This window comes from Cylas formicarius, unplaced genomic scaffold (assembly GCF_029955315.1).
Source record: "Cylas formicarius isolate icCylForm1 unplaced genomic scaffold, icCylForm1.1 PGA_scaffold_6__28_contigs__length_40554024, whole genome shotgun sequence".
NCBI lineage: Eukaryota > Metazoa > Arthropoda > Insecta > Coleoptera > Brentidae > Cylas > Cylas formicarius.
The window spans coordinates 36,097,972-36,118,279 of record NW_026844347.1 but is presented as its reverse complement, the minus strand read 5'-3'; the positions used below and the strand labels follow the sequence as shown (position 1 = coordinate 36,118,279).

The 20,308-nt window shown below is 35.0% G+C and overlaps 1 protein-coding gene across 2 annotated transcripts in view; it reads right to left on the bottom strand.

Annotated features, from left to right (window-relative positions):
* The window catches only part of LOC132703257 (QRFP-like peptide receptor), a 118,707-nt gene that overhangs the window by 92,755 nt on the left and 5,644 nt on the right, over positions 1 to 20,308 (bottom strand). For both annotated transcript variants that reach the window (XM_060672406.1, XM_060672405.1), the window contains exons 2-3: positions 6,441 to 6,726; positions 248 to 458 (exon numbers count right to left, since the gene is read on the bottom strand). In XM_060672406.1, coding sequence (XP_060528389.1) covers positions 248 to 458; positions 6,441 to 6,665 — 436 coding nt within the window. In that variant the 5' untranslated portion in view covers positions 6,666 to 6,726. The remainder of the gene's footprint in view (positions 1 to 247; positions 459 to 6,440; positions 6,727 to 20,308) is intronic.

The following is a 20,308-nucleotide window of genomic DNA, read 5'->3' as shown; positions in this document are numbered from 1 at the left end:
CATGAAGGCGATTGCTTCAAATTTCGGACACTTGTCGTGTTTCATAGCAAGGTCCAAAAAACAGTCGAAAATCGCGAAAAAAAGATGGATACCGACGTCGGATCAAGGCCATTTCTTATAAGTTTATGTGCCTCGTGGAAGGTTAAAAAGGAGGCAAATTTCAATTTTGTAGCTCCAACGGTTCGAAAGCTATTGAGGAAAAACCAAAATCCGTGAACGGAGAGCAACATATATGACTATAACTTACACATCTCTCTGCCCAGCACCCACGTTTCCGGTTTGGAATTAACCTCGACCAGAACTGTAGGGGTACACACCAAGAGCACCATCAGGTCCGCCACACTTAAATTCACTAAGAAAATGTTCGTGCTGTTGCGCATATCTTTTGTTTTGAATATCACTATCGGCACCATCACGTTACCGATCACACCGAGGCACATTATTATTATGCAGAACACCTGAAAAGGAACATGGCTATACAAAATCACATACTGAACAAGAATACAATAATATTTGGAAGATTAAGAAATTCGAAAGCAATTTATAAATCGGAAATCTGATATCCGCATACACTACATGCTAATGCTAAAGAGAATATCAAAATTTAATTTTGAATTTTTGAGCGATAGTAATATAAGCAATGTAGTAGGGACCCAAATAAAAAAAATTGATTTTGGAAAAAATAAAAAATAATTTATTTTTACGTACAGTATGTCTACATTTAGCTGTTGTTTTGTTTTTCTTACGCTTTTTGAAGTATAATAATTTCTAATTGGATAAGTTTATGTTATATTTTAGTAACAAAATTTGGAAAAAATCAAACTGTTTAATTAGCTAAAAATTTAATAGAGACCAAAACGGAAATTGTGATTTTGGAAAAGAATGATTTATTTTTTTATACAGTGTACAAAATTTAATTTTTAATTCGTTTTTCTGGCACTTTTTGTGGGATAATAATATCTAATTTGATATATATGATGATGATTTGATATATATATATATATATATATATATATATATATATATATATATATATATATATATATATATATATATATATATATATATATATATATATATATATTTCTCTGATAATCTTTAATTTATGTCATTACTAAATTGCTAACTAATTAAGCAATTGTTTTTTAATAACTTTTTTACTTACAGAAAATCAAGGTTTACCAATTAGATATTATATATATGACGACACTATATTCCGGGATATTATCCGTTCGCTTGTTGAACTCCGATTGGAACCCTGCAGACGTTTCGCCAAAATCTCACTTGGCATCTTCAATGCTCGCGCTCCGAAAACATTTTCACGTGTTGATTCACGGATGGAAAAATGTGATGACACTATATTCCGGGATATCATCCGTTCGCTTGTTGAACTCCGACTGGAATCCTGCATCCGACTGGAATCCTGCAGTCCAGTTGTTCGAAGTGTTTTCGGAGCGCGAGCATTGAAGATGCCAAGTGAGATTTTGGCGAAACGTCTGCAGGATTCCAGTCGGAGTTCAACGAGCGAACGGATGATATATATATATATATATATATATATATATATATATATATATATATATATATATATATATATATATATATATATATATATATATGATGACACTATATTCCGGGATATCATCCGTTCGCTCGTTGAACTCCGACTGGAATCCTGCATCCGACTGGAATCCTGCAAATCTTGCATCCGACTGGAATCCTGCAGACGTTTCGCCAAAATCTCACTTGGCATCCTCAATGCCCGCGCTCCGAAAACACTTCGAACACTGGGAGGTTATCGGCGGTGCGTGTGGTATTTATACTCTGCGCCGGAGATGGTAACGGTGCTGCTTGTGCGTGGGGGGAGGTGGCTCCGCCCCCTGAATTGTCGCGTTGTTAATTTCGCCCGATCGTAGTTGCGATGTCCCCGTTGGCTGCTGCGCATCGCTCTGCTGTTTGATTATCGTTCTCCACGTGTTGGATAAATGCAGAGCGTCGTCTCTCGTATTGAGGTGTCCGGACTTTTCTATTTCGATGGCCTCTCGTATTATCCTAGTCCTAAAATCAGGAATATTAGCTATTTGTTTGCAAGTGCCGAAATCAATTTTATGGCCTGTCTGATGTTGGTGCTGAAACAAAGCCGATGTTGTTTGTTTGTTTCTTATGGCTAAACGATGTTCCTCGAGCCTGGCTGAAATTCTTCTGTTGGTCTGTCCCACATACGTCAGGCTGCACGATCCGCATGCTACACTGTATACTCCTTGGTTTTCCAGAGTAATTTTTTGTTTTGGGTTTCTTAGTATTGCTCCGATGGTATGGTCAGGTTTGTATGCCGTTGATATGTCGTGTTTCCGTAATATTCGGCCGATTTTGTCAGTAACTCCCTTGATGTATGGCAGGACAGCGATCGATCTTCGTTGGGTCTCGTCCTGCACTCTCTGCTGCGGCTGTTGTTGTTTATTGATTGCCTTGTTGATGGTGCGCCTTTGGTATCCGTTTTGTTGAAGACAGGTACTAATTTTCTTCAGTTCTTTATCTCTGTTCCTCTCGTTTGTGAGCCTGAAGGACCGAGCAATTAATGTATTTGCCACTGCCTGTATCTGTGATGGGTGGTGATGAGATTTAGCGTTCAGATATCTATTAGTGTGTGTTGGTTTTCTATAGACAGTGTGTTCCAAGTGTCCATCTTCGGTCCTTGTGATGTGCACATCTAAAAAGGGCAGACTGTTATCCTCTTCAAGTTCTATTGTAAATTGAATCCTTGGGTGAATGGAATTCAGATGATCTAGGAATTTCAAAAGCTCCTCCTTGCCAAAAGGCCATACAACAAATACGTCATCAACGTATCTTGTCCATAGTTTTGGCTTCAGATTTGCCTTCTCTATTGCTTTCTTTTCGAAGTAAATCATGAAGAGGTTGGCAATCACAGGTGAGAGAGATGATCCCATTGCTGCTCCATCTATTTGTCGGTAAATTTTCCCGTTGTGCATAAAGTAAGCGTTTTTCAGGCAATGTCTTGACAGATCCATTATGTATGGAGGAAGATCTTCGTTTTCTTCTATAAGCAAGAGTGCCTCTTCTACTGGAATACTCGGGTAGAGGGATTTGACATCGAAACTTGCCATAATGTCGTCCTTGTCCATCCTGAGAGAACCTAAAATCTGAGTGAAATGTTCTGAGTTTTTAACATAGGAATCTGCCTTTTCCACTATAGGCTGAAGTGCACTGGCCAGATGTTTTTCCAGCTTGCATAATGGTGAGTTAAAGGCGCTTACGATTGGACGCAGGGGAACCCCGTCCTTATGGATTTCGGCACTTGCAAACAAATAGCTAATATTCCTGATTTTAGGACTAGGATAATACGAGAGGCCATCGAAATAGAAAAGTCCGGACACCTCAATACGAGAGACGACGCTCTGCATTTATCCAACACGTGGAGAACGATAATCAAACAGCAGAGCGATGCGCAGCAGCCAACGGGGACATCGCAACTACGATCGGGCGAAATTAACAACGCGACAATTCAGGGGGCGGAGCCACCTCCCCCCACGCACAAGCAGCACCGTTACCATCTCCGGCGCAGAGTATAAATACCACACGCACCGCCGATAACCTCCCAGTGTTCGAAGTGTTTTCGGAGCGCGGGCATTGAGGATGCCAAGTGAGATTTTGGCGAAACGTCTGCAGGATTCCAGTCGGATGCAAGATTTGCAGGATTCCAGTCGGATGCAGGATTCCAGTCGGAGTTCAACGAGCGAACGGATGATATCCCGGAATATAGTGTCATCACATTTTTCCATCCGTGAATCAATACGTGAGAATATATATGTATATATATATATATATATATATATATATATATATATATATATATATATATATATATATATGATGACACTATATTCCGGGATATCATCCGTTCGCTCGTTGAACTCCGACTGGAATCCTGCATCCGACTGGAATCCTGCAAATCCTGCATCCGACTGGAATCCTGCAGACGTTTCGCCAAAATCTCACTTGGCATCTTCAATGCTCGCGCTCCGAAAACACTTCGAACACTGTTCGAGTGTTCGAAGTGTTTTCGGAGCGCGAGCATTGAAGATGCCAAGTGAGATTTTGGCGAAACGTCTGCAGGATTCCAGTCGGATGCAGGATTTGCAGGATTCCAGTCGGATGCAGGATTCCAGTCGGAGTTCAACGAGCGAACGGATGATATCCCGGAATATAGTGTCATCATATTTTTCCATCCGTGAATCAATACGTGAGAATATATATATATATATATATATATATATATATATATATATATATATATATATATATATATATATATATATATATATATATATATATATATATATATATATATATATATATATATATATATATATCATTTCTACAAATAATATTCCCACAAAGTTGCTAAAAATAAATATATATAATATAATTAAAGAAGTATGAAAATTATGACTACAACATTTGAGTGGCCTAAAACACTCTGTATTATATCTACGTGTACGAGAAACTGTTGCTGTTGATCGTCAAAGACAACAATTGTAGAAATGTAGAAAATGTAGAAATCTTTAACTTACGGAAATATATATATCACTATTTCTTATGACCGGTTTCTAGGAAATAAATTGATTTTAAACAAATAAAGAACGAATTTAATTACATGTAGAACTAAATATATTAAAGAACACTCAATTCTTAGGTTTAGAAATTAACGAGTTTCTCGATTGGTCTGTACATATTGATGATTTGCTAAATAAATTAAGTTTAATTTGTTATGGAATTAGAGTCGTTGCAAACTATATGAATATGCAAACTTAAAAAAATTATCGTCTCACAGATATAATAATTTTAATGTAAATGTCCCAATTCACCGTCTCACCTTAACTGAAAGGAGTTCTTTAAATGCACCACAAAAAAAAGTTATTTTTGGATTTAGAACTTATTCCAAGATTTCTGTAAACTTGAAATACTGTTTATTCAACAAAGTACATAATTGAAATTTGTAATAGAATCTAGTGTTTTTACCTTTTTCAACGCCGATTTCCTTTGTGTTTTGAATATTATTTTTATGTAATTTCTGTGCAATACAATGTTATTATTTTTAGTATTATTGTTCTGCTTTCACTGTAAAACACTATTCTTGTGTTATTTATAATTGTGTATTTCGTAATATAATATTTTCAAACATCCGAAAGCATAATAGAAGAAATAAAAACATACACAGCCTAAAAAAAATAATAATGTGGCTTAACAACCACGGAAAGTCCAGAAAACTAATTCTTAATAAATAAAACGAGCAATAAGTTTGAACGTGGCAACAGATTTACGTGCGTTTAGACTGTGTCTACTTGTTGAGTCCTTTATCATTCTGGTCTGTTTTTAAACAAGGTGTGTTCAAAAAATAATTCTATGTACATTCGATCTTTGATTGCTTTTTTGTTATATTGGTATAATGTTCCTTACATATGTTTGCAGTTTCAGCCATTTGGCACGTTGACTTTTTTTTCTGAGACAGTAGTGTGTAAAGAATGGAATACAGTGCTGCAAAACACTTGAAATGTTGAAAGCGGCATATGGTAAATCTACTTTGAGCAAAAAAATGTTTATAAGTGGTACAAGCTATTCCAAGATGGCCGAGAAAACGCCGATTACGAAACCTCGCTCTGGACACCCCAGCACGTCAATAACGATGTTAAAGAAGTGGTATTGAAAAATCGTCGAATCATTATTGACTAGTGCCATGGAATTTTTTCTCAAGCTTTTGGCATGAAACGTGTAACAGCACAATTTGTTCAGAAACTGTTCATTTTGAACAAAAGGACCATCGAAGGAGCATCGCTCAAGAGCTGTTAAACGGCGTTAATGATGATCTTGATATTCTCAAAAAGGTCATAACTGGTGACGAATCATGAGTATATTGTTATGACGTCGAAACCAAAGCCCAATCGTCCCAATGGAAGAATCCAGAATCGCCAAGACCGAAACAGCATGTCAAGTTCGATTAAATATCACGGTTTTACATATTGTTTTCTTTGATTCTTACCATAAGGTCGTATGGTTAATAAATTACCTCGAAGTTATGCGCCGTTTGCGAGAAACCATACGAAGAAAACGTCCTGAATTGTAGGATTCATGCATTTTGCATTACGATAATGGACCTGCTCACTTATTGTTGTTTGTGTCTAACTTTTTCCGACTTTTTGCGACTTTTTCCTATTCCCAAAACTCAAGAAACCCATAAAAAGAAGGAAGTTTGGAACGATTGAGGAGATATGGAAAAAAACGCTGGAAGAACCCAAGGCTAAACCGGAAAGTGCTTACCAGAAGTGCGAGAATTGGAAAAAACGTTGGCACAAGTGTATTATATCTGGGAAAAAGTCACTTACTTTTTGAACACACCTCGTATAATGTCGTCTGGTTCTTACCATCGACGTGGTCCTAATGTAGTTCGGGAAAATCGGAATGGAAAACGATACGTTTCCGGAGATGTTGAAAGACGAGTTGTAAGCGAGGTTGCCGACGCCGCCGCCATCTTGGAGCTCCTGCGTCGAGGTGGTGTAGAAGTAGTTGACGGTCGTTGTGTTCGCTTCGAGTGGGTTGGCGCTGATATTCAAAGTCGTCGTGGCTATCGTGACGATTGATGAAATCATATCATAGTTCGCTGCGTGGGTTTGATGTTTCCGTCGAAGATAGTTGATGGCGCCCCGTTTTCTGAAACGTACGAGGCCATGAAAAAACAACAATTTCGGTAACTTTGATGTATGTGATTTATTTTGATTAAGTCCTCCTGGGTGTCGGCCGTTCTTCGTCACTTGTCCTAAACGATTTAAGTTTCAACTTTTATATACGCAAAATCCAACAAAACGAGAAAAGATGAATGAGATGTAGTTTTCGCTGATTTTTTTATATTCACTATAAATTTTTGTTTGCGTGGGTGCCAAGTGCCAATTTTTTTTTCTTAATTATATATGAAAAAAGCTTATTCCAAATGGAACACACATTTAAATGTCAAACAAAACACCACAAGCAAGAAATAAGAATAAATTGCTGATTTTCACGTCATCACACATTACGGGATCTGCTTCACACATTGTATACTTATTTTGCAATCACACTATTTGCAATTTCTTGTACGCTTTAAGAATATGTTATGCAACAAGTTTTTTAAGCTTTTTACTATATTTTGTAGCTTTTGACTCTCAAGTCGATTTATTTTTGACTAAATTTAACTAAATTTCCCTAAATTTTGTGCCCCAGGGTGGCTGTTGTGTCCCACTCTGCCCTATTTATAATGTTATATATAATAATTATAATTATTTAAAATTTAAAAAAATTATAATATTAAAAATGTTATTGATTAGTAACTACGTTTCTATCCATTAAAAATTTTTTATTGGTATTTATTACGCAAAGGGCTAAAAATAACAAATAACCAGAATTTATAATTATTAAAAGAAAATTCGAAAAAGTAAAATTTTGGTTAATTTTTGCGGTGGGCCTCCTTGCCTCACCCTCCCTTACTAATGCCGGTTGTTATTTTAAAAAATTTAAGAATAATTCTTAATATTTCCTTCTGACAGATATTTTATTTATTCTTATTGGTCAAACTGTAGAATTCCAGTTAAAAGATTATTTTCGTCCTCTCCGACTTGTGATGAAAATGATGATAATATAGCATACAATAGAATAGAGGTGTAATAATTAGAAAGTATTTCTCTATTTAGAATTTTTGATATATCTCTATTCTAGTATATTAATACCCTTTGCTCTATTCAAGAAAATTATTTAAAAATATCAGACATTTTTTTAGGCTGTAGTAGTACATTGCACAGAGTTAGAACCTGCACATGTGTTAGATTATTATTTCTTATTATAATAATAAAAAAGTACTTGCGTATTTACAATTTCTGTGTATCTGTATTATGTATTTCTGTATTCTAGTATAATAAGACCCTTTTCTGTATTCTAGTATATTAATACCCATTTCTGTATTCAACAAAATTAATTAAAAATATCAGATATTTTTTAGGCTGTAGTACCTTGTACAGTGCTAGAACGGGCACAAGTGTTAGATTATTATTTATTAGCGTAATAATAAGAAGGTATTTGCGTATTTACAATTTCTGTAGATCTATGTGTATTATATATTTCTGTATACCTGTATTGTAGTATAATAAGACCCTTTTCTGTATTTAACAAAATTATTTAAAAATATTAGATATTTTTCTTAGGCTGTAGTACATTGTACAGTGTTAGACCTAGCACAAGTGTTATATTATTATTTATTAACATAATAATAAGAAAGTATTGTTGTATTTAGAATTTCTGTGTATCTGTATTCTAGTATATTAAGACCCTTTCTGTATTCAACACAATTATTTTAAAATATCAGATATTTTTTTTAGGCTATAGTATATTGTACAGTGTTAGACCTAGCACAAGCGTTATATTATTATTTATTAACATAATAATAACAAAGTATTGGTGTATTTAGAATTACTGTGTATTTGTATTCTAGTATATTAAGACCCTTTTCTGTATTCAACACAATTATTTTAAAATATCAGATATTTTTTTAGGCTGTAGTACATTGTACAGTGTTAGAACTGGTACAAGTGAAAGAAAAGTATTTGTGTATTTAGGATTTCTGTGTATCTGTATTCTAGAATATTAAGACCCTTTTCTGTATTCAGCAAAATTATTTAAAAATATCAGATATTTTTTGAGGCTGTACTACATTGCAGAGCTAGAATTGGTACAAGTGTTAGATTATTATTTATTAACGTAATAATAAGAAAGCATTTGTTTATTTAGGGTTTCTCTGCATTTGTATTGTACTATATTAATACCTTTTACTGTATTCAACAAAATTATTTAATTTTTGATATGGCCTAAACCGGCTACACTTAATAATATGGTTTGAACCAATGATGAACACATAAAGTATGAAAGGCAGTGATAAATGCTGCATTAATCTATCATACTTCGTCACCATACATACATACATATTAGCTATAAAATGTCTAAATTTGCAGATCAACCAATAAACAAATGTTACAGCAGAACCAGAGCAAATTGACAGCTTCAATAAATTATCTGACATTTCTAAATATCATCATTTAGAGCTAGAAGTAATTAAGAAGCACGTCCGGTAAGCTAAAAAATATGGCGTGCCATTTAAATTTATCAAGTCATAGTCATACACCATACATAGTAGCTTGTACGGCGTAGGAGCGGCGATAAGTTACTAACCAACATAAACTAAGTAAGCGCTAAACGAAATAGGCGGTCTAGACTCGGACGTTCTTCAGTTATCTTCGCTCTTCTTCGTTAGATGGGATAAATGGGTTCCGTTATTTATTGAAAGGAGTAATACGGGTACTAAAATGGAAGTAACCCGCATTCAGCGGCTTACAAGTATTTATTTTGAGTTGACAATATAATGCGTATCGCGTTTTGGTTTCTGTAAACCTTACGATATTATTGTCCCACGGACACTTGTATGCTTTCGCGAAATGAATGGGTCGGTTACTCCATAAATGAGGATTTAGACGGCGACCAACTCCAAGAGAATGTGAATTATTTAGGAATGTGATCTGCGATCATGTCCGCAATGTCTTTTTATAACTATCCGGCGTACCATATCGAGTTTTGTTTGTTTTATACGCTTGTAGTTTTTATAAGCATTTGTTTAAATGTTGTGACAATAATAATAACAATTTTATTTTCTAATGAAGAGAGGTAATTTGCAAAAACTATAGGCGAGTTCTGGAAAGTGTAAAGCGTGAGAAAAAATGTTGCTTTATAAGAAACCGACAAAATATTTAAATTATGGGGAGAAAGATAACAGGTCTCAATCTTCATCGTGTTGGCTGCATTGTTTCTCTATCGTGCCCCTGCGTACCACTATGCAACTTTCGCAAAATCGATGTAATTTAATCCTGTCGAATTTCAAAGTTACTTGATACTTTGGTAAGTATTAAAATATGTACTGGTTATTGTGATTTAAAATGATATTTTTTCAAATATCTAGCGCACATTCTACGGTAGAGGAAAACTGAAACTCTCTCTCGACACTGTTTACGATACCGTTGAAATCATATTATCCTATCTTTCACGCTTTTCCATTTATCGCCAATAATTTACCTACAAAAACCGAATTTCTTAGGATCTTTCAGAATTTTTCAATATAAACGACTCACCATGTATATAATTCAAAGAATGTTCGAAATAGAGGTTATAGCCAGTGCTATAACCTCTAGATCCTGTTTTTTAATAGAGTAAATGGTTTTCGAGAAAAGACTTAGACAGTACGTACGTACGTCGTACTAGTAAATGACGTCATCGTGTCTAGGGTGAAGTCGAGAAACAATGATTTTCATTTGCATTTTTTCAAATGTCTCCAACAGCGTATGTGATAGACGAAAACTGTAAATACTACAGCCTATGATACAGCCTATAACGCTCTTTGAACTAATTAACCATATTTTTTACGGATTTCGATAATTTAATGCCGAAAAGAACAATTTTCAGTTTCTGTTAGATTTTTGTCTAAAACCGCGTTTATAATCGAGAAAATGTGTGAAATTAAAGTTATAGTCCCGCATCTCCAGCATTTCCTGGTTCACAAATTTTGCCGATAGGATTAATAGTTGCGAGGAAAATACATAAAATAAAAAAAAAATACTTCATGAGATTTAAGTGAGCCCCGTTTCAATAGTTGGAAAACGGGAGTGATCTTGTACCTTGTCGCCAAATCTGAAGTCAATAATAGCTGCAAATTAAGGGCACCTGTTAATTTTTCAATATAGCATCTTGAACACCTCTCTAGCCTTTCTAGACATAGATTTCTTCTGATTGCACGCTTTTGTACTATAAACACTTTTTCAATGTCTCTGCAACTCTCATACAGCAGTATTTCATAGTCAATGTGATTTTCAACAACATTTGCATGATACAACATCTTTTTCGTTTATACAAAATACAAGATGCTTTTATTTATTGCTGAGACATATCGTACATCTGTGTTACGTTACCCCAATGCCTTAGACAAGACATTAGACACATTCCACGCAAAGGGCTGTAGAGTCAAAACACCATAACATTGATTGAAGACCAGTTACAAAAAACAAGAGATCTTTGTGTTTTTTATGCTTTGGATTTGCATTTTTTTTGTTGAAAGAGTGTCTAACGAACAATACGAACGTTCCATTACAAATAATTAATTCAAGGAATTTTATCCTTACGTCATGGAAGTATTTTAAATAAATAAACGCACGTGGGACTGAATGTATCAGGGAGATATTGAAAGTTGTGATTATTTATTTAATAATATTAATAACAATAAATAAATTTATTGCTTTGCCAACTACATATTATTGCACTACAAGATATTAGATTAGACCACTTTTAAGGCAAACGAAAGCCTAATAAAACTCACGCTTCAATTTAATGAACGAGAAAAAAAAAAAGAATCAAATAAACAAAATTAAATATGTTACGCAGCGATTAGAATGCATTAATCATTAAATATAATTTTCAATAAAGAGAAAAATCACAGGACAAAAGAGAAAGGAGGGGGTGAGGGTAAACAGCAGAGTGGTTTTTCGATACAGAAATTATTAAGTTTTTAAAAGTTTTGGTCGATTATGTTAAATCGAAAAGACTTGAATTATTTATTGCATGTGCAATGCTACAAGAAAATGATCTTTTAAACATTTCTTTTCGATGTGGTGGTATTCTCAATACAAATTTTCGATTCTGTTAAAAATATATTAAGAAGATTTATACTTAATTAATTTAAAATATAATATACCACGATGTAACCAATGATTGAACTGTGACAAAATGATGGATTCACAAAGCAGTTTTTCTGTAACAATTGGAAGGAAATATCTATGACTGTATATTAATTTTAAATTCTCATATGCTATTCTCAATTTGTTTGTAATGTGATCCTTGAACAACAGCCTAGAGTCCAAGATCAATCCAAAAATTTTCGATGTATCTGAGTATAGTATAGGAGTGTCATTAATGTTTATGATCAATTTGTTTTTGACATTATGTACCTGGAAGTCATTTCTGAAAAACCAGCACCAAGGATTTAGTTGGACTGTGTTTAGTTAGACTGTTATTTCATGATCTTGAAAAGGAAAGTAAATTTGGTGATAATTACAATATTTTAAAGCCTTTACAAAGTTAAACGTATAAATTCTATACAACAAGGGACTCAACATGCTACCTGCTCATGTCAAAAGTCTGCAGTAAATTACCAGTAATACACATCAAAGGACTCTCACAACTATAATCTTTTCTAAACCCAGATTGTTTTGCAGGAAATATATCAAAAAGAGCTAAGAATTTTCTTATTTGCATAACAATTATTTATTCTAAAACTTTAGAAATAGTAGGAAGCATGCTAATTGACCTCAATTGTCTAAATTCTGTGGGTTTCCTTACTTTAGGAAGTGGTGTGGCCTTTGCATGCTTCCGAAATTTAGGTACCAATTTTTGTATTCACTTTTTTTTTAATCTTCTGTCTGATTTATGTGTCGTGGGTTAATGTTACAATCAAAATTAAAATAAAAATTCAAGACAACCAAAAGTAACTTTCAAATATTACAAAAATCTTTCCAATATTACCATGCAAACGTGACAAGGACAGATGGAATGAAATCCTTACGACTTAATTTTCGTATGAGCCTGTGACATCCAGTTGGCAAAAACTAGACCCCCGTGGAACATTTGTTTCCTCGCCATTTGCAAAGTTCCGGCGTTTTAGCAAGGTTAAACAAACTTTTAACTATTCCCAGACGCGTTTTCCAATTTAAAATTTAGATCCCATCGCTGGGAATGTACCCGAATAAACGGCATTCGCAATAATTAAACTGGCGGGGGTTTTGGGAGGGGGCCATTAATTTCAAGGGTCCGTAACAGGTGGAATTCCGAGAATAAAGTCCATACTAATTTAAATGACTGCGTAACACCCCTTTGAAGTGCCACAAGAGTAAACCTAATTAATCATAATAATATTAATAAAGCAATTATAGTGAACGTAAAGACAATCCCAACAATGAGTATGACGGTGATGATGGGTGGTCAAGTCTTTGGATAAAGATTCCTATATTGGTATGGAATATTGCTATGACATCCATAGTAGCTTAAGTAAAACTGTTAAGCTCTGAAGAAGCCAACAGGATGATTGTCGAAACGTCAGCAAATTCGATTCAACAAAAACCGACGCAGAAAGAATTTGTGAAATGGAAATTTGTGAATAGTGTTACAGTAGCATATCAGTAGCTTCCTCTTTGTAACATCTCCTAACGAATCAAAAGCTGTCGTAAGTGGAGTGTCAATATTAATGAAATGACAATGTTACTAATTATCAGAGCCTCCTATGTAATATTTTATTTTTATACAAATTAATTTAATAATCTGTTTTTTCCTTCCTGTGAACTTATTTTCTATCGGGTTTTCAAAATGTTGGGTGCATATTGCAAAGAACGTGCCGGTTTTGAAAAGTGTTTGATCCTACTAGGGTGCTATTTGGAAAAACTAGCCTACTTACCCAAATAGTTACTGGCGATATAGATTCATTCGATATGCGCATGCGCACAATTTAAATTCTCGCGTTTAATCAATGAATGCGGCGTTTGACGAGCAATATGGCCGCTGACAGATCGTCAATAACTTTGGATTCGGCTCGTTTTTTTTTATCAAAATTTGCCCAGATTTAGTTAAGTGTGTGGAAATCGCTGTTTAAAAAGAAAAGGGCGTAAATAGTCATCACTGTTTGTGATCAATGCGAAGGGTGCCCTCGTTTTTTAAAGATTTGTTGATCAGTTGTTTTCTTTTATTTATAATTACTATATTTTGAGCTTAGGTATATAATATTTTTTAAGGATTTTTAGATTTTTGAATAATAATAATATTTTTCTATTGTTTTTTTGATTATAAGTGTTTATATGTAATAAATCACATAGAACTACTTTGCATCTTATTTTTTTTTGTCATTTTCGCCATTAACCCATGGTACTGACCCATAATGTTACACTCAAGCCAAAACTCAATATGACAGTGAATTTGTACAGGCCAAGACTCTCAAACTATGTTCCGTGTATCGCTAGCGATTCACCTAGCAGTCAAAGTGTTAAAGAAAATATTGCATCTTTCTATTGAATGCCTCACTTTTTTTCCCAAACCTAAGAGTGCCTAATCCCAGTGCCGTAATCAAAGGCGCCCAATATTGACTAATTCCGGTCCACCGAAATGATCCCTTTTATGTCGGCAAATATGACGGGATTGGAGCACGAAGACGCCGTCCGTCTTCATAAAAATTATGACAGTCCCCGCGTTCGCCAGACCCAATTTCGAAATGCATTCGATTCGCATCGCTAATGAAAACATTCGCGTTTCCCACTTTCCCGGTAAGTACACTTTGAAAAGGGCACTTAATTTTAATAAGAATCGCCGTCGTACTAGGTCCTTTCTTTCTTCTACGACTACGCCTTCGCTTGCCGTCTCGCGAGGGCATTTTTTGAACTTTTAATGGACGCCACAAACGTGGGAGGATCCATTTGGAATAATGCTTCGACGTGTTGTCGCTTTCGACTTTTTCGTGGAAACTTTCTTAACTAAATGCGCCACTAAGAAGTCCTGTGTCGTTTCGAGGTTCTTCGGTAGATTATTAGACCAAAATTTATTTTCAGTTCTACAGATTTTATGGTTTATTCCCCAAGCTTCGACCTGTTTGCATTCCAAGGCCTTGAGGAATTTAAATCTAATTGATTTTGTTAATCTCCATGACTTCGTATAAATTTAATTTTCTACTTTTTGTGGCTGTATGTAAAATATCAAAATTGTCGTCAAAAATGTGTTTAAGTTTGTAGGCATAATTAGAATCCAGACTATTGATTCTAAACGCTCTTTTATGTTCGTTAATGCGTTTCTTGAAGGATCTACCTGTTTGTCCGATATAAATTTTAGGACAAGATCCGCATTTCAACCTGTAGACACTTGGTGAGTTTTTGAGGTTTTGGACATTTCGTTTTATTGTTTTTTAAAAATTTTCATATTTTGTTGTTAGTTCTGAAAGCTATTTTTTAAACCACATTTTGACAAATAGTTCTGCGTTAGAAGGGATTTTGATATCTTTAATTTTGTTGATTAATTGAAAAGAATTTTTTATTGCAAATTTTGGTTTAAAATCTGTGTGGAACTTTAAAATATTTACTAATTTTGTTGAGTTTAACTGGTGGAGCCGTTACATAAGACACGACTGGTCTAATGGGCATTTTTTTTAATGTAATTTAACTAACGAATATAATTTCAGCGGTTGTGGATTCATAATTGTTAAAAAATACTTGTCTTTGTCACTAAATAGCAGTAGGTAGTTTGTAAATAGTACATTGTCGAAATAATTGTCATGTGAAAATAGATAATTTCCTGGAAATCTGAACTTTTAGTTCTTATTTATTTTCTCGATTTTGTTTCACCCCGAAAAGAAAAAAAGTGGAACTTTTTAGCCCAGTCTAAGGACACCAAGGAAATCTTCCGGGGACTGCGTTAAGAAAAACGCAATTATTTTCCACGTAATATCAGAAATCTCGTTGTAAATAACTGAAAATTAGCATACAAAGGGGACGTATCGAAAGCGCAACGCGAGAAATTGCTTTCGCAGACCAAACAATTCAGATTTTGCGGGTAGGTGTGCGCGGGTTACCAAAATAACTACGCCGATTAACTGCTCCGATGTCCGTTCGCCTTTATTATTTCGCCAGGCAAAACGTTAACGCGTTTTCGGAATCAATGGACGATAAAAATGTAAATACGTGTCGGTACGACGGCGCGGACGAGGTAAATAAAACGGTACAATGTCGATCGCCAAAATGATGGTGTGTACGCGAGAGAGCAGCAGGCCATTTGTTAGTAAATATTATTCAAAATTCCTTCGTAAAGAAAGGGTCTGAACTAGTCCATCATCCTCCAATCGTACTATAAAAAACGCAGCTCCACTGGCTTCCGTCACGGACCTCCGGGCCCATCCGGTCCGGTTACCGGCGTGCATGGGGAAAAGAGCGAATCCGCGGGACATCATAAAAAAACACTAACTCTTCACAAATATCCAACACAATAACAATTTCACCGAAAACAGATCTTAAACGGCGCATATGGCTTTAAGCTGGGTGCGGAATCGTACCTTTCAAAAAGAAAGCCGCAAGTTGTAATGGGGAAGGGTGAAAATCGGGTAGTATCAGAAAGCAAAAATATTGCAGCAGGAATACAGCAGGGCAGTGTAATAGGGCCGTTATTATTAATTGGTCAAAATTGTAAAATCCCTAACTACGCCTATGATACCAATACTCTAATTGTAAACCAAACCTCAAAAAGGAAACTGAGAGATTTTATAAAGATCCAACAATTAGCGTGTTCTTTAGTATTAGTTTGTGCCTTGTGCAGCGAACGTTACAGTTCATAAAATATGGCATTTCCGAGGTATTTGACTCAAAAGGAATTAGATGCCCCTATGGAGTAGATCGTGATGGGTGAGGACAATAACAATGAAAGTCGTAAGTATTATTTGGATTTATGTATTCTTATGTATTGTAGCATTCCATTCCTTGTAAATTTATGCTAAAAATAACTTGAAAAAATATTTACAGAACATATTGACGTGGTCCATATTCCACCCGACGTGGATACCTCGACTTGGGGAACCAACTGATATAGTTGGACAGTTCAACAGTCCTGTAATTCATCAACTACTCTACCTGAATGGGACTCATCAGATGATGAAACCCTGGAATTCAAAAGAAGACGTATGCTTTCTGCAAACAGGCTTGCTTCTACTGTCAAATGGAAGAAAGGTCAGATTGAGTACACTCACGCACCTATATCCGATGAATTTAGATCACATGAGGAACTAAAAAATAGGCTTTCTGGAAAAACTCCGCTTGAAATATTTTTTATGTTTTTTGATGACGAAGTGATTCATTTGATTTTAAAATTATGGGCAAAATGAGCTCAAGACAATAACCGCCATGAATTCTCGTTGTCAAAAAATGAACTTTTAAATTTTATTGTTCTCGGGTTATCATTCATTGCCACATATTTAGCATTATTGGTCTACTGATGAAGACAAAGGAATTCATCTTATAAAAAATGTATGAGCCGCAATAGATTCCAATTGATAAAGCAAAACTTGCACTTATCTGACAATTATCTGTTGGATAAAAATGATAAATTTTCAAAAGTTATGCCCTTCTTTGATGTAATAAATACAAAAAATCTTCAGTTTGGCATATTTTCGTTCAACTTGTCCATAGATGAAGAAATGGTACCTTACTTTGGCCGCCATTCCTGCAAAATATTTATAAGGGGTAAGCTAGTTCGTTTTGGCTTCAAGCTTTGGTGCCTTCGTTCAGCTGATGGGTACCTATTTTATTCACTTCCATCTGGTGGTGCTCAAAATAAACCTCATTCTGACCTTGGTCTTGGCGGTGACGTTGTCATGAGTCTACTTTCTATTGTAGATAAGCCAGTAAGTCACCAAATTTTTTTTTTTCATAATTCAAAGTATTTCAGTTGTAACTGTGGCAAGTAATATTTCTAGTGTAGATCTTGTGCAAAATGTAAAACGCTATAATAGAAAAGAACGGAAATATGTAAATATACCCCAACCTTATCTAATTGCCGAATACAATAGATATATGGGTGGGGTAGAATTACATGACAACGGAATTGCTAATTACAGGTGCCAGATATTTGGGAAAAAATGGTGGAGGCCTTTATTTTGTAACTCACTGGATAGAGTAGTAGTGAATGCATGGAAATTGTATAATATTGTCAACGAACAAAAGATTTCCCAGGTACATTTTAAATCTTACATTGCTTTGCGACTTTTAAAAACTGATAAAACAACTACTCAAAGAAATCTTGCACCTGCCAAAGGTGAAGTGCGTTATGATAATCAAGGTCACCTCATGATTTTTTGTGCTAATAAAGCTCGAAGGATATGTAGAATCTGCCACAGCCACACAACGTTTGTAATAAGTGTAATATGCATTTACATACTTCATGCTTTGTATAAAAATGAAACCGGGTGTTACCAATGGGGCGCTCAAGCATCATAAAATATTATGCGTTTGTTTGTATTAAATCAGGTTTTATTTGGAAAACAATCTACTTTTAGTTGTTTTCTGTCGAATTTGAAGTTTCTTTTTTATATTTATGTATAAATTATATGTTGAATGTTGTTGCATGTAATTCTAAATTGTTTGTATGTCTTATGTGCCCCAAAACATTATTTAATGTTTTTTCCCAGTGATTCGTTTACGCACCAGTATGTTTGTATGTTGTATGTTTCGAGTTTTTATTTTTTTTTTTTGACACATGTAATGTATTCTTAAGTGCAACAAAATAAATAATTTCAGAGATTTTTTTTATGCTTGGGATAATATGGGTTAATTTCTTTTTGGTCCGTGGCACCAAACGGTGACGTTCGTTGAGCGTCAGCAGCGCCACCATCGGAGAATAAATTCGTGAATATACCGAGAAACATTTGAACGTCGCGAACGTCAAGACTCGGCATTTGTGCGGGATAATTCGGAGATTTTTTAATGAACGAGTACTGCTGGTCACGAAAACAAATCGTCTCGCAGTCACATTTTCATTAATCATCGCGGAAATTCGCGGGATTCCGCGAAATTTTTTTTGGCAAATTTACGAGTTTCGCGGTGTCGCCTTAATAACACCTATTAATGATGTTTTCGTTTGTGTGTCGGATATTAATGGTTTCCGTGTAAAAAAAAGTCGCGGGAAAAGAAAAACATGAAAAGGGACATGACGCCCGTCGGTTGTTGATTTATGTTTTTTTTTTCATCGGGCTTGTCATTCGGATGCCTTTGCCAAAAGGTCCGTCCCGTCGATCCAGATCACCCCCCTCCCCGCTTTTAAAAACCACGCTATTGTAGGTTCGCTATTCGCCAAATTTTTTCCAGATGGCAGCGCTGCTGACGGTAAACGAATATGGCGAAAAGTACAGTAATGTCCGGATATTAAGAAGCATTAAAATGCCCTGAAAGTGGTTCGTTAAATCCGAAGTATATGTATAATAAATAATAATAATAATAATAATTATTATTATTATTACAATAAATAATTTTTATTTCAAGCAAGCAAATTCTTGTTTTCTGAAACCATGCGCACGTGGTAATAGTCAATGACGTCATCGCGTCTAGATCGGGGCGAGAATCAGCGATTTTTGTTTGGATATTTTCAAATATATCGAACAGCGTATGTGATAGACGAAAACCGTAAATACAAAAATTGTTACTCTTGATGCGGCCTATATGAACTGATTGGCCGTGTCTATTACGAATTTTGGTTTGCGGTTAATAATTTATTTCCGAAAAAAATACAATTTTCACGGTCTTATGGATTTTTGCCAACATTTAAAAAACCCTATATATAATCGAAAAAGTGCTTAAAATAAAGTCATAGCCTCGGATCTCCCACATTTTCTGGCGCTAAAATTTTGCCGATCGGTTGAACAGTTTTTGAGAAAATCATGTTTTTCAGGAAGACAAAATAATCAAAGAAATTTTTTCAAATTTTTTTAAAAAATATTTGTTTATCTGTTTAGATATGCGTACAGACTTTTACTTCCTTGCCAAATTTGAAGTCGACGACTACATATTTGAGACACCTATGACGTTTTAGAATATAGCACACAATATTCCGAACACCCTGTACAATATGTGTAAACCTTAAATACAAAGTTTTAGCTGTATAAAAATGTGAATGAATCTTACAACGGAATCACAATCTTCTAGTTATGGTCAATTATAACGGGAGCTCAATTTTCAGTTTTTTACAAGTTACCGACGCACCCTGTACATGTTTAAAAAATCATCACGAATAAAGGTTTTTGGTCCGGATCTTGTGCGTCGTTTGGTTAAAGAATTTTTTTGATCGCATATACTATCTTGGAGAAATGATTTTTTTCTCGATACCTTGCAAATGCGGTTTTTAAATTTTTAAAAATACTTCCCGACCCCCCAGCCCCCCAGTTTCAGTAGGCTTCGTTACGGAGCTAAGCTGCATATATCTGTCAAATTTCAAGTGGATGGCTTCAAATTTCACTTACCGTGTTTCATAGCAATGTCCAAAAAATAGTCGAAAATCTAAAAAAAAAAGACGGACGCCCTGGTTTGATCAGACTGGTTTGTGTAGCTCGTGCACGGCTTAAGCCAAATTTGAAGGCCATGTTGCAAACCGTTCAAAAGATATAGCC